This window comes from Exophiala bonariae (assembly GCF_035927105.1).
Source record: "Exophiala bonariae strain CCFEE 5792 chromosome Unknown scaffold_7, whole genome shotgun sequence".
Lineage (NCBI taxonomy): Eukaryota > Fungi > Ascomycota > Eurotiomycetes > Chaetothyriales > Herpotrichiellaceae > Exophiala > Exophiala bonariae.
The window spans coordinates 745,920-759,724 of record NW_027042482.1 but is presented as its reverse complement, the minus strand read 5'-3'; the positions used below and the strand labels follow the sequence as shown (position 1 = coordinate 759,724).

Sequence of the window (13,805 nt, the reverse complement as noted above, 5' to 3'; positions counted from 1 at the left end):
GGGTAGATAATTTTATAAGAATTACTTTTGGAGGACTGAAAACTCCAGTCCCTCGCGTCGAATACAGACCATGGCGCCCAGGACGGAATCTTCAGTGCTGGAGCACTACACGGGTACTTCAAGGTACGCCAGGAGTCCTCGTCCGTGACCTGGTTCGCGACACAGGGCCATAAAGGTATCTTGATCTTGCCAGGAAAATGTTCCGCCTTTATTCTGGGTCAGCATAAGTTCTTGAAGCTGATGTGTTGCACGAAATCTGAAATATTCTACAGACGATCGCTGGGGACACTTTATTAGCTATATATGATTTTCGGATCTAGTGTACCGTGTTTCCCTCTTGTTCCGATCTCGTAGCCGATTGACGGTGGAAGATGTCGTCTGTTCAAATCTGCACCATTTTTGAGAACATTGATCCTCATGCCCACCGATTGCGTCAGCTTGCCACTGAAGCTTGCTCCTCGAAGTTGATCCAGTGTTCTCCGGTCCACTCCTGCCAATATAGATGTGAGGCCGAACGTACGCCCGATTGGAACCCTACCGAGTGTCGTCGTTGTCATATAAGCAACAACCACCATGATTGGTTGAATCGCCAGGATAATATAGAGGCTAGGCAAGGCTTTCATGGTCGTGACTTGTAGTTGCAGGCACTCATCGGACATGTAGGTCTCGTTGTAGAGTCCACTGCAGTTGTATGGTATATTCGTATAGTTGTTCCAGCCAGATGCCGCATCCGGGAAGCACCAGTCTGATACAATCCATCCACGTGGCTGAACATTCACATATCCACTTCTGGCGGCAATGTGACTCTGCATTGTCGCAGCGAGGATGACCGTATGTGTTGGGATCATCCATGGAGAATTCGGGCGTTCGCCTGCTTGGAACACCCCAAGAATCCGTGACACCGCCGTGGGTAGGATTTCGCTGATCTCGAATTGCGCATTTTGGTAGTACTGATACATCAGTGGAAGTGGTCGAGTGTCACAGTACCGTCCTGTAGATCAACCGACCCTTTTGTGATGAACCAGGAAACTGTGCAGTTGTGCCTTGCAAGATCAAATCGCATAGCTGCCTGTTTCCATGACTCCTCATCTGATGTGTTTCCCCCATGGGGACCCCACGTGCCGACAAAGAGCCATGAGTTATTCCACTGTTCTGGACCATCTCCCGCGGATAAACCTTTGTAGCGAATGCCGAGATTGAAGCCATAAGGGCCATCCTTCACATTACCAGGTGCGTAATTTGCTGCTTCAAGTAAAGACAAATCCTCATATGGCGCCCAGTAATCCGAGTCGTTTCGTTGATTATCGAGAGTAGGATCATAGGTTACGACAGTGCCGCGCACCGTTGCTGTCAGCTGAATAGATTCTTGGTCTTCAAGCTCCTGTTGAAGCTCCAACAGGCGAGCAGTAACAGGTCCATCAATCGCCACTGCTGATGTATTCGAGAGAATGATTGTATTGAATCCAAAAGGCTGTGGTTGCGCAAACCCGTTTTCTGGATAATTTCTGTCGTTCTTCGCTACTGTTAGGAAAGGTTGAGTGGCATTGGCCATAATCAATACCGCACTCATATCCCTCATACCAGGCGGGCCTGTGGGTGTATAGAACGCTCTTTCCATAGATGGAAGTGTCTTTGTTGCCACTCCACCAAGGTATTGCTTGTATAGAATACTCAAAGCAAGCGGCAGTACAAGTAATAATATGAGACATGTCCTCCAGATATAACCGAGGCGATCGGTGAATGGCGACCATCGGAGAATCCCTTCAAAATTTTGCAGTGTAGATTGACCATAGCGTGCCTCGACCAGTAAGAATAAGAACGGAAGAATGCGCTGAAGGCACTGGTTCATGACCCCCAGGATGAAACCAATGGCTATGATCTGGTTTGTGAAGCCTAAATCGGCAGCGTACGGGAGTCTTGGGTCAATGATAATGACTCCTGCAATTAAACAGAGTAGAGCTGTGACCACGGATAATGTATCCTTCAGGTCGAATGTGGACTTCGATGCAGGTATTCCAATATGAGGGGATGGTGTGTCAATGGTGAACTGCTGGATTTCATGCCGTGGTCCAAGTTGAGAGGGTTCTTCACCAGTGCTCTCAGTGATCGGCTGATAACTCGTAGCCACTGCACTACGGGCCATAGTGCCAGATATTCTCGATGGACGGCCGTTGGATTCTAGTATTCAAGACAAGGATCATCAGGCTGATCCAAGAACCTTGAGTGGCGTTGAACAAAACGAAAGGTAGAGGCTAGTATTTATAGGAAGGAGCATAATCCGTGGCTGGACAAGTCCTAGCGGCATCAGAGCTGGACAGTGTCGATGTCATGGAAGTCTTTGCAAAATCCCCTAACGAAGATTGTGGTGAATCCATCCACCTTACAAAGGCGAAGTTTGGCGTAGACGTGCTAAAATAAACCATGGGGCGTTCACCAAGGTACTGGTGCCCGAGCACGGCTTAGATTTGCTTTCGGGCGCAACTTGCCATGTCTATCGGTTCTGGGCTTGCAGGAGGACTATTGTGTGGGATTCTGCCTCGTCGAGTTGGAACCTTTGTGAGCTAGTAGTTATCATGCATGAATGCTCGTGTTCCGCAAAAACTACAGGAGCAAGTTAACGTCACCCAGCCGCGTTTTTGTAACCACGCCCTCATGCTTCTTCTGCACAGCTTTGGTGATCTGAAGCACCCCCAAAACTACTCGACCTGTAGCCCGAGTAACGTCTGAGACCTGCTTGAGCCACCCAAAGGAGTCGCTTGAGTGACTCGTAAATCGCCATGCGAAATGTGAATATCCTTGTGGACGATTAGGCTGGAGTGGTGGACAATTAAGCAAGGATTGTTTCAAGGTTTTGGATCGTCATATATAAAAAAGCCACTCTACGATAGCCCTAAGCTCTCGAGAAAGGAGTACGAGGTGGACCACCACAAGAGCCTCCTGCCAAGCAAATTCCTGGGGAAGGTCGACGCGGTATTTAACAGCTAGAGTACCTAACTAGAAGTAGTGGTTGAGGAGGCTCTTAGAACGTGTCATCGTCTGGACTGTCCCACGACCACTTAAGATAAAATCTCTACATATATCTGAGAGTCAAAGAGCTAGCTTGACACTTGCCTCGTATTATAGGCTTCCCTTACCTTCGGAGATTGATATATCAGTAAAGTCTCCTGAGCGCATCTTCGTAGAGGACCCCTTGGCCCCTTATCTAAAGACTAATGCTGGCGGTTGTCTTGATGCTCGGGGCGAAGACCTTATGGAACTGGTCCCTACCTACCTTTAAAGTATTTACTAACCTCCTTTAGTGTGCAAGATTTGGTCTAAGTACAACACACAGCGATTGAGGTTATAAAGCTGGATGATAGTTTCATAGTCAAGAAACTACGTGAGTATGATGGATAGTCAGTGTGACATCTACATCGTATGTACGTCTGCGCAGAGCTTGCACCACGGGGGAGTTTTTGCCAGGTTGGTCTTTTAATCGTCTGATCTTTATTCACGGGGTATAAATTATTGTTGGCTGTAAATGCCAACGCTATATGTACTGAGCCTTATCTAGGCCATGTTTATTCAAGTGCAAAGGCACCAACCCCCGCAGTTCTTCCAGTTGCTGTACAGTTGTATTCATCAGACAATGCATGCCGCTCGGCCCCTGGGTATATATTTCGAGGTCAGTCGCCTGGTGGGTGAGAACCTCAGCTGGGCAATGCGACCCAGCTGCTTCAAATGTAGGCAGCGCCTCGTGAGTGTCAAATCCATGTCGTAATGTCTATGGGGATTCTCAGGCAAGACGCCTATTGAGAAGCCCGACCCTTGTTTTAACGTACGTTAAGTACTTTCCATCACTATGATCAGTGAACTGAAGACCCGTTGAAGGTACCAAGTACCTAAGTTGGGATCATTCGGCAAATCCCGATATTTGACCCCCGTAAATACCAAACGCACCACCGATGGTGGATGGGCACACATCAGAACGGCTCTCTGCAGCTGCCAGCTGGTGGTGTCATCTAGACACACCTTGCTCATTTGGTATGATACAAGTATCTGAGATGAGAGCTGCGCGTCGGCATTCTAATATCGGGCATGGAGGTATAGAGGGCCATGACACACTGGAGAGAAAATTGAGCATTCCTCTGTTCAATGATGTCTACTGGCCCAAAGTGTGGCTGATGACTGAACTTTTGTTCAGTGTAGCAAACTAAGATGTTGTATAAAACTAGATCATGTTTCAGACTGAAGAATTAGCTCGACGGTAGACATAATCACCGAGCTCAATTTTCAACGGTTCTGCCCGAAACGACGATCGAAATCTTTCAAAACCGCCATGACGTTTGCAGCATCAATCTCGAGAGCCGGACGGCCATTCATACTAGCGCCAGCTTCTGTAGCATGCAATTTTGGTAGCCACTTGGCGATATCGCCTGAAGCTCGTTCGTAGGCAGGATGTCGGCTGAGTGTAGTGTATGCATCCGCGCAGGTGAGAGTGAGGCCAGCTTTGGGTGGTAGACGTGTGTGTGCGGCAGTACGAGACCTTGTCGTCCGAGATGGTAAAGGGACTGAATCCGTGCGGGATGGGGTTTGGGTTTGACAACATGAGCCTCCGGGAGTCTGACCACCGCAACAACCAGAGGGTGTACCAGCAGCTGATTGGGCTCGGGAAGCAGCAAGAGACTTGCAGAAAAGAGTGCTGTTTGGATCGGCACGACATTGGGAACACGTTCCTGGCCCTGAGGCACAACCGGCAGGAGGAGCTGTAGCAGGAATTGATATCGAGACATCGCCCTCTGATGGTGGCGGAGTGAATTGATCAAGCTGTCTGGGAGGATTGATGACCGCCACAGGTCTTTGAAGGCTCAAGGGCACAGAATCAGCTTGTTCTTGTTCAGCAGCCATCTCGGCACATATGCACGGCGTGCCATCAGAACAAAATCCACAGGGGTCGGCCACAGCCGATGTGGGTGATCTCTCATCCTGTGTTGTAAGACTTGGAACGGCCTTTGCTGCGTAAACCTCAGTAAAGTCGATTTCAAGCACCTCCTTTGGCTCAGGTTTGATCCTCTTTTCACTGTACATGTGAACTGGTGAATGGGGTCGTTTCTCATGTTGATGCATTGAATTTGCAGCCTCGCCTCCCATGGCAGTAAAAGCATCATCAATACACTGACATCGTGTTTCCAATGTACAGTTTCCACATCCCACTGCTTGGTCAATTGGCACGGGATCATGCACAGCACCAGGGGAGCTATTGTTAGATGTGTTGGTGCTTTTCTGGGTGGACTTGATCGCACTCAATTCACTTTCGAGTCTTCGACAACGGTCGACCCAGCTGACCAGATCAGAACGGTACTGTTCAACTTCTTTTTCAAGTCTGGCTACCGTTTCCCTTAGACTATCGTTCTCCTGGTCATGCTCATCTTCGAGCTGCTTCATCTGTATCTCAAGTTCTCCAACACGAGCGGCTCGTCTTTCTCTGAAAGCCCTTTGAGCAGCCCGATTTTGGGCTTTGCGTTTCGTTGGTGGAGTGTCGGTGGCGGGCTTTCGACCCGGCTTTGGACGTGGAGGGATTACCCATTCCTTGCTTGTCAACGACAGCGGTGCTTGTGAGGCTGCTGGAGGTGATGCGGCTGCTGGAGACTGGGCCGGTTTCATACAGAGCGAAGGCTGTCGCGAGAGTATGGGCTTGACATCATTGAGGGCTGTAGGGGTGGTGGCTGCTGGTGATGCGGCCATTGTTATGTGTTGAAGGAATTGCGAAGGTTCAAGTGACAATCCAGGCCGAGTTTGGCCGAGGAGGGAGAAATACGGGAGTCGATCAAGCTTGTGGAAAACGACCGCTTGAGCCGTACTGTTTCGTCTGCATGCAGCAATAAGAGGCTGGCCTCCACGACCACTGGAGCAGAATATGGTAGGAAGAAAATTCGAGTGTATGGGCAAAGTTGTGGAGGAGCGAAAGAAGCGGTAATTGACTGATCAGGTGAGTTGTGAAGGGTTGGAGAGCCCGGAAGTGAGCAAGAGTGACTAGTTAACGTTGGCAGGTGGGAAGGTGGGAGAGATCAAAGATCAAATTCTGATCATATCATATCAGATTAGATTTGCAGCTTGCCCGTGCGACTTCGGCCTTGGCAGGAGGGGTCGGAGACTCGGGACCGTTCGGAAAAACCATCCCCAGAAATCACACCACCACAGTGGCTATCGGCCAGGTCCATCTTGTCGTGCGGACTTGTCCCAGGTCCAGATCACCATTCTCATTCCATAATGAGCATGATTATCCTCGAAGGAAAGCACAGACAACAGTCAATAGCACATAGCCAATACTTGTCTGATAAATCTCATTTTCATATCGAGAAGAGTAGGGGTATCTCAGAATCCAACAAAAAATAACCAGGGACACCTGATGGCATCCAGGACGCCAGGCTACCTGCTTTGCATGTACATATATTTTCACTCTGGGTATACCACTCAGAATTTGCCGCCATGGACTCCCGCGTTACTGGCGGCCTCACTGCCACTTTGGATTCCTCCGATGAACGAGGTGCCCCAGACCCCTACAAGGCCCCAAAACCCGACTCTCCAACCCTTGTACAACCCTTGCACACCCTGTCCTTTGCGTTTCCTTCTGGGTGCTTTACCCAGTAATGCCGCTGCTTTGTCCTTTTCAGATTCTGAATATCCCTCGTCATTGATAATTGTCCATATCATGGGCAAGATGCCACGGTAGGATTGTGGGACTGGTACAATTGTTGTCACTGCTTTCCTTTTGGAGGAAGAAGTAGGTAGTAATTGATTTGGGGCAGTCCATGTAGCGATCTGGGCTCTTCGTAGAACGGTCTCAAGTGGAAACTTGATGGCTAAGTCTAGGGTCGAGCTGGCAAATGTGGCCACACTCCAACTTGCTGGATTCATGGCTGGATCTAGCCCCAGATATGTCTTCAAAACCACGGGTGTGCTTGCCGAAAGAAGTGTGGGCAATGTCGAGGTGAGGAATGTGATGGGTATCAAATGCGAAGGGATCAAATAGGAGGTTGGAAGTGTTCGCAACGTTCCTAAAAGTGTTCTTGGTTCTTGGCTTGATGGCGTGAGAATCAGTCGAGTCCTGGCAGCATCGATCGGTGCGAGTACGAGTGCTGACATCGCTGCTGCCGCAGTTGCGATGAGAACTGTAGAGATGGGTGAGGGTGACGAGAGTATTGAAGTATCTGGTATGGAACCCGAAGATAGTGGAAGCAGAACCTCGCTCTCTGAGATCCCAAGCACTGCTGCTAAGAAACTTCGGAAAAAGGTCTCTAATGTCCGGATCAAAATGTTATAGACAAATGTCGAGTTCGTCGCTCTCCACATAGCCAACGCACCGCTGTTCGAGGAGAGAGTGGACAAGACGTCCATGAGAGAGTGAGGGTTTTTGAGAGAAAGATAGCCGTCTGACGCTTGCTGACGATCTCGGTGGAGAGGTGAGGGCTCACTGCGTGGAGGTCTTCCTCTTCTTCCACGATCCGGGGAGCCGCTGGACAGAGGTCTCTCGTACGGGGCGCTGGAGCTGAAATAGTTGGGTTCATCGTCTGAGGAGTTGTCATAATCGTATGCAGATACTGCTTCTTCCTCTTGCTCTACGTTGCGACTTTGTCTCTTAGGCCGGTCACCATCACTCTCTTGAGCGACGCGTGCCTGTAGAATGAGCTTTGCAACCTCAAACGGCTGTGCAAAGACGACGCTTGTATATTTCCATACCGTCTGGTCGATTATTGACTTGATTGAAAGATTGAGTGAGGGTGCAGCATCAGATATATAGTCGGAATAGTCGAGGTCTGGGAAGGAAAAGGTCGCTCCTGATGTCGGCTTGGAGGCTCCAGTGGTGGCATTGGAAGAAATGTCGGCCACGCCAATCGAAGCAGGTTTGTAGTATGGACGGAGCGGATTGGGAGTGTATCGCGCGTCTTGCATGGTGGGAAGGTGTACGCTCTCACTTTCTCAAGGGATGCAACAACGCAGTCCGGAAACCGTGTGCAAAGTTAGCAGTGATGCATGGAGATAATGATGTGGTGTGAATGTTGATGCGAAGCGGCGACTGCAATCGTCATCTCGTTTCATTCTTCACGTGATGAGCCTCGTTAGCGAGAACCTCCAGGTTACACGGCATACTGGTATGTATGCACAAAGGATCGGACACAACACATCATTTATGCTAATTTATTTCACTGTCATAAAATATGTGTTTTGCTGACCAGATCATCATTGTTACGAACAATTCCTTGTTTCGAAAATCGAGAGACCTCGACGAAATTGACGAACAGGGAAATCTAGTTAGGATAAGATGCCTTTCCATGTGATTAGATTTTATAAGAATAGTCTTTGGTCGATGGTAACGCCCTGCTCATAATCACAATAGTTTATCGTCACCCCACCGTGCCTTGTACATGCCCAACGCTTTAATGGGGAATATGAACTTATAGTTCGGATAGGTAATCATGCAGCTGCAGTTGAAGACTCCTTCAATCGACTCTGCCAACCACTCGCCATTACTTCTTTGACGACTCATGACCATCTGGAGAGCTCGACGAATCGGCTCTTTGTCGTCGTAACCTGCGTACATCAAGGCTATGACAGCCCAACAGGTTGCCACAACCTGCGATGTTTCGGCGTCAACCCACACTTTGAGCTCGCTTGCCCGATAAGATTCTCCCCAACCACCATCAGCCATTTGGTGTGAGAGGAGGAATTGGCAGGCTTTCCGCACATGGTCAGATGTGCTGTATGTCTCTCCCACAGTGCTGAGAGATTCCAGTGCGAACATTGCAGCATAAGTGAAACAGACACCCCAACTACCATACCAGGATCCGTCTTTCCTTTGAGCATTGCGAATATAAGCGCATGCGGTCTTCTTGATATTTCTGATCTCCTCTGCCCGGTAGTCCGGATAATGCTTCTGAAATAGAGACAAGACTGTAACAACAGAAGTGGTGCATTCTGGATAGTCATATTCGACCATGATCCGCCCAAAAACCTCCGCAGCATTGAGCAGCTCCAGATGCTCCGAACCACGTTGTGTCTCGTATGAAGCGAAGCCGCCCGTATGCTTGTTTTGCATAGTCAGTAGAACGTCTACAGCGTCCTTGATTCGCTGGTCGTCAATGATTTGCTTGAAGCCATGCTCTTTCTGCAACTGCAGAGTTACACGTAGAGCCTCGCTCGTACAATCACTGACCGTATAACCTTGCAGTTTGGTGCTGAAAGGCCATGCCCCCTTCCGTGATTGACGGTAGCAGATTTCCCGATCAGGAACTTCGTCACGAATCTGCTCGGCTTCCAGAAAGGCGAGTGCTTGACTGAGGACAGGCTTCCATTTGGGCGAGTCTGCAAGACCCGCCTCCACACAGGCTTGTATTGTAAAAGACGTGTCCCAAACTTGTACTCCATTTGTTCCATTAGCAAGCATACCTTCTGCGTTGACCCAAAAGTATTCGTGAAGGCGGTACAGGTGTTTCTTGAAGGAATGGCTGTCAGGACCTTCTTTGATATAGCAAGCGAGGGTGTTCATTGGGGCATTGACAGGAGCGAGGTCAGCGTAGTCTGTGTTGTGGTCCTCATATTGAATCAGTCTCCAGGTCCAGGCTTCAGCCTTGCGCACAATGGAAACTGTACGAAGGAAAGGAATCCAGATCCAGACCAGTATCCAGTTGATCAAGTTGAGGACCCAGGACTTGGGGTGATAGTTGTCCTCGGCGGCTATGGAATTACGGTGGGACAAGAAGTCAAGAGAGTCATACGACTGAACGAACAATTCCTGCCTCAGTTGGCGAACAAGGGGGGTTTCCGGCATGACGAATTTCTTGGACCAGATATAGGACATGGGCAGGAAAACCTGTCTCATGTGTATCCACCATCTCCATGGTGCAATGGGGACCCAATCTGGAAGTAGCCACAGCTCTGGTGGAACAGGATTCACAATGTCCCATTTTGTGACTCCAAGGACACTCAGCCAGAATTTGGCCCAGTGAGGCCCATTGACGGCCCCTCCCATCTGATGCAGTTTGCCTCTCGCTTTGATTAGCCTTGGGTCTTCTTCGCTAGCGCCCAGTATCCTCAGGATGGCATAATTCATGGCTGTTCCAAAGACAGAAGTGTGACCCTCGGTATGGAGACCCCATCCTCCATCTTTATTTTGTCTCGCATATAAATAGTTTCGAATCTCGATCTGCCACTCTGGGGGGATCGGAGTGTTGGTTGCATAATAACAGATGACCAGTCCAGGCAAGAGAAACAAGGGGCCACCGTACTCGCAGGCCCAGTTTCCTGAGGGCAGTTGAAGTTTCGAATAGAACGTGAAGACATTTTCAATCGATTCTGAGGGTTTTGTAGCAGGAGGGAGGTCTGGTTGTTCCTATATCGATTAGACGACATGTCTTGACAGAAATGATGAGCCATGGCATACTGTTGGGAGTCCCACGAAGTACTTGTCCGCTATCGACTGTGGCCATTCCTGGGTATCTTCGTCACTTTTCAGATAGTGCCATACATGACGATTTCCCTCTCCAACCTCGAGCCTCCACCTTGTTCGGTCAGTCTTGGTATGACTAGGATGTGGCGCATGTGCGTCGTTTGAGAAGCCGTTGGTGTGCCCATTGGTGTATCCATTGGCATGGCCATTAGCAGTGCCATTGGGCTTGGAGGGAGCCATGATAGTAAAGGGAGGACTCAAGAATCATGAAAATGAGTGGACATGTTCAATAATGAAAGTAGGGACTGCAGTGGAGTGAGGAGAGCGGGACAACCTGGGGAGAGGCGTTCAAGTTGCAGTGCTGGAAAGACGGTCAACAGGACTTTGCTGCGGGCAGTTGTGATCCTTCGGAAAAAATTATGATGCCACCCGGAGAGACAGGGGTTCAACACCACTAACGAACTACCAAATCGGAGCACATGTCAAGTTCAGCGTTCCTGCAGCCCAAGACTGCTTTGCTTTAGCGAGGGGTACGGTTCCGGGTTAAGAGACTCGAGATCCTTTCAAGCCCGGATGGGCCGAGGGGGCTGCAGCCTCCAGCCTCCAGGCACCGCAACGCCCTGATTGGCCTCCGGGTAGACTTGCTTGGAGGCACCTACTTGGAGGTACTCAAACCCCTTGGGAGCTGTAGCCTGTAGCCTGTTGCACCCAGATTATTTGGTATACCCCGGAACGAAAGCAGCACTGGTTTCCGCCTGCTGAGTCAGAACCTCAGAAACCGTGACTCTCCACCTTGTCCACCAGTGCACACTCGTACTCTATTCTGTCATATCTAGGTCTTGACTTGAGTTCTGATGTTGTTGATGTTGTCGTGATGTTGTAATGGGAGATCTCTCGCCAGTCCAGTCGCATTTTCGGCAACCGTGGGCGGCGGATCGCATTAACTGAGACCACAGGCGGTAATGAGTAATGAAGGGGCAGAAGGAATGTGTAAATGACGAGTGTATCAATGATGATGCTCTACCTAGGTAGTTACTAGACGACGTTGTTTAAATTAGATCTGAGCCTAGTGCGTCGGTATGTACTCCAAGTGGACTGTTCCCGTCCAACAACATATCACCCACTAAGATCAAACTGTATATGGCAGTTGGGGTTTTCGTTCTCGAGTAATTGACGAAGTCACGAAGCAACATATCCGCTGATTGAAAATGTCCCTGCAGGACGTTGCTCCGCCTTATTCCCCTGCTAACCAGCAAGTGCTTACTTACATCGAAGCCACATTCAACCAGATCATCCAAGACATCCAGAGCGATGAATGTCAGAAAGTAGCCATCGTGTTGAGACGCATCACCAGCATCACTCCGTATCATGATCACGAAGACTCCATGCGACTCAAATGGCACATCCAAGACACAGAAGTGGTCTACAATTTCCCAGGCAAGAATAAAGACGAGGCGTGGAGATTCGGTTGGTCGACCATATGCAGCTGTGGACAGACTGACCTGCAGCAGCATGCTTGGCTCGAATCCTGAGCGAGATTCATACAGCTATCAACCAGGGTGTTGTTGTCACAAAGAGGTAAAGAACTTTCATGGAGTGCGTGATCTGTGCCTTCATACTCAATTATCTAGGGACATCTTCTATCACGACCCAGCGCTCTTCAAGCAACAGGCCACGGTCGATCGCTATGTCGATGATATTGCACATACTTGTGGTGTCACGAGACGTGATCTGAACGTTGTAAGTATCCTATCATTGGGAAAGGTTTGGATCTCATTTCCATCTCTAGACTGCAAGTCCAAAAGGCCTTGTTGCTGGGTTGCGGCCAAGCAACGCTCCAGATGAAATCGCAATCATCCACGACGGCTGTGACCTCATTGCATCTGACGATTTGGAAACCATCAACTGGGTTCTTGTCATTGAAAAGGAGGTTGGTCACAAGGACGATGATTTCCACTACCCATGCTGACCATTCGGAAAGGCAGTGTTGAATACCCTGGTAGAAAGATCGTTCCACCACCACCCAATCATTGGTCCTGGAGTGCTCGTAACAGTGAGCCATCCACTTTCTCCTACATGTACCACAATTGACAAGATACCCAGGCCAAAGGGTATCCCGATCTGACAACACGTCGGTTCTTGCGGGCCTTGGTAGATCATTGTCAACCCCATGCAAAAGTCTTCGGATTGTTCGATAATGACCCCGACGGCATAAGAATCTTGAAATGTTATCTATACGGGTCCAAAGCCATGGCGCAGGAACAGGCTTGCATTCTCCCCGAATTGGAATGGATTGGACTCAAGTCGGAAGACCTTGTGACGATACCCGAGGCCGAGAACTTGTGTCTACCAATGTCGACACGGGACAGGACGGTCGCGGTTTCCATGTTGAACAGCGAGGAGTGGAGAGATGAAGACGGGCGTTCTTTGCCAATGCTAAGCGGCTGCCATCTTGAGCTTCAGAGAATGCTTTGGCTGAATCGCAAGGCTGAAATACAGATAGTGGATGAAATGGTGGGTGGCTTGTACGGTTGGTTGACCCGAACGCTTTCAGTCCGCTTGGAAGATGTCCAAATACGACCTGAGTATGTGGAGTCTTTCTAATTTAGAGTCCCAAAGACCGCCTCACGCCTTCTCTGACCCTCTTTTCAAACTCGGGCCGTCTATCTCGCCACATCTTGGCTGCTTCGACATTGGCGGGACTTTCGTCGTTGGGCTCGGCAAGCATGGACATGACTGAGATGAGGATCTTTTCAACACTCTGAATGGGAGACCATCTCTCGGAGGCGCTTTCATAATGATTCGGATCATCACCTGGTGGGTGGAGGATGGATATGCATACTTCGCCATTAGCGTAGACTATCACAAACATGACGTGTCAGTCGGGTTCATAACGGATAGTGAAATTGAATGTACCATTAGGATGCCAAATCTCACCCAAGAACTTCATCTTGGGAGGATTGAGCGGATAATCTTTAGGGAATTTGAGCTCGGCCGGGAAGATGCCACCTTCGAAGGGAGTGCCTTCCGGGCCTTGAATCAAAGCCTCCCAGACGAATAGGTCATCTTCGCTGACAGGGCCGGCGGTGATCCCATCAGGCGGGTTGGTCAGGAGAGCCTTGTATTCCGAGAACAGACGCTTAGATGCCACACCTCCGCTCATTTCGGCAATATTGTATGTCGTGCTGTCTAAGTGCGTAATTGGGATGGTTGAGGTGACGATGGAATCTGAAGTGGGATGATTGTAGAAGTGGTGACTTGGAGTTGGAGTTGGAATTGGAGATGGAGGCGCCGCTGCTTTTACAAGAGATTATCCGGGTCCGTTCCGGTTGCCATGCCGCGTTCCTGACTAACCCGTTCAGGCACTCAGTGACATGGG

At 49.5% G+C, this 13,805-nt stretch overlaps 6 protein-coding genes across 6 annotated transcripts; 1 reads left to right on the top strand and 5 right to left on the bottom strand.

The window, feature by feature from the left end:
* Window positions 1-958: 958 nt before the first annotated feature.
* LTR84_012283 (uncharacterized protein) lies at window positions 959-2,143 on the bottom strand (the record flags this gene model as incomplete). The annotated part of the gene is made up of 1 exon (XM_064855807.1): window positions 959-2,143. One exon carries the CDS (start codon window positions 2,141-2,143, stop codon window positions 959-961), a length of 1,185 nt encoding a protein of 394 aa, XP_064708467.1.
* A 2,129-nt stretch (window positions 2,144-4,272) lies between these two features.
* On the bottom strand, window positions 4,273-5,724 carry LTR84_012282 (uncharacterized protein; the record flags this gene model as incomplete). The annotated part of the gene is made up of 1 exon (XM_064855806.1): window positions 4,273-5,724. The coding sequence occupies one exon, from the start codon at window positions 5,722-5,724 to the stop codon at window positions 4,273-4,275; it is 1,452 nt and encodes a 483-aa protein (XP_064708466.1).
* A 729-nt stretch (window positions 5,725-6,453) lies between these two features.
* Window positions 6,454-7,932, bottom strand: LTR84_012281 (uncharacterized protein; the record flags this gene model as incomplete). Its single annotated transcript, XM_064855805.1, has 1 exon — window positions 6,454-7,932. One exon carries the CDS (start codon window positions 7,930-7,932, stop codon window positions 6,454-6,456), a length of 1,479 nt encoding a protein of 492 aa, XP_064708465.1.
* Window positions 7,933-8,368: 436 nt separating this feature from the next.
* On the bottom strand, window positions 8,369-10,666 carry LTR84_012280 (uncharacterized protein; the record flags this gene model as incomplete). The annotated part of the gene is made up of 2 exons (XM_064855804.1): window positions 8,369-10,369; window positions 10,421-10,666. The coding sequence occupies 2 exons, from the start codon at window positions 10,664-10,666 to the stop codon at window positions 8,369-8,371; spliced, it is 2,247 nt and encodes a 748-aa protein (XP_064708464.1).
* Window positions 10,667-11,634: 968 nt separating this feature from the next.
* Window positions 11,635-13,030, top strand: LTR84_012279 (uncharacterized protein; the record flags this gene model as incomplete). Its single annotated transcript, XM_064855803.1, has 5 exons — window positions 11,635-11,893; window positions 11,938-12,004; window positions 12,058-12,166; window positions 12,216-12,356; window positions 12,530-13,030. 5 exons carry the CDS (start codon window positions 11,635-11,637, stop codon window positions 13,028-13,030), a joined length of 1,077 nt encoding a protein of 358 aa, XP_064708463.1.
* A 1-nt stretch (window position 13,031) lies between these two features.
* Window positions 13,032-13,589, bottom strand: UBC7 (Ubiquitin-conjugating enzyme E2 7; the record flags this gene model as incomplete). Its single annotated transcript, XM_064855802.1, has 2 exons — window positions 13,032-13,285; window positions 13,343-13,589. The coding sequence occupies 2 exons, from the start codon at window positions 13,587-13,589 to the stop codon at window positions 13,032-13,034; spliced, it is 501 nt and encodes a 166-aa protein (XP_064708462.1).
* Window positions 13,590-13,805: the final 216 nt, after the last annotated feature.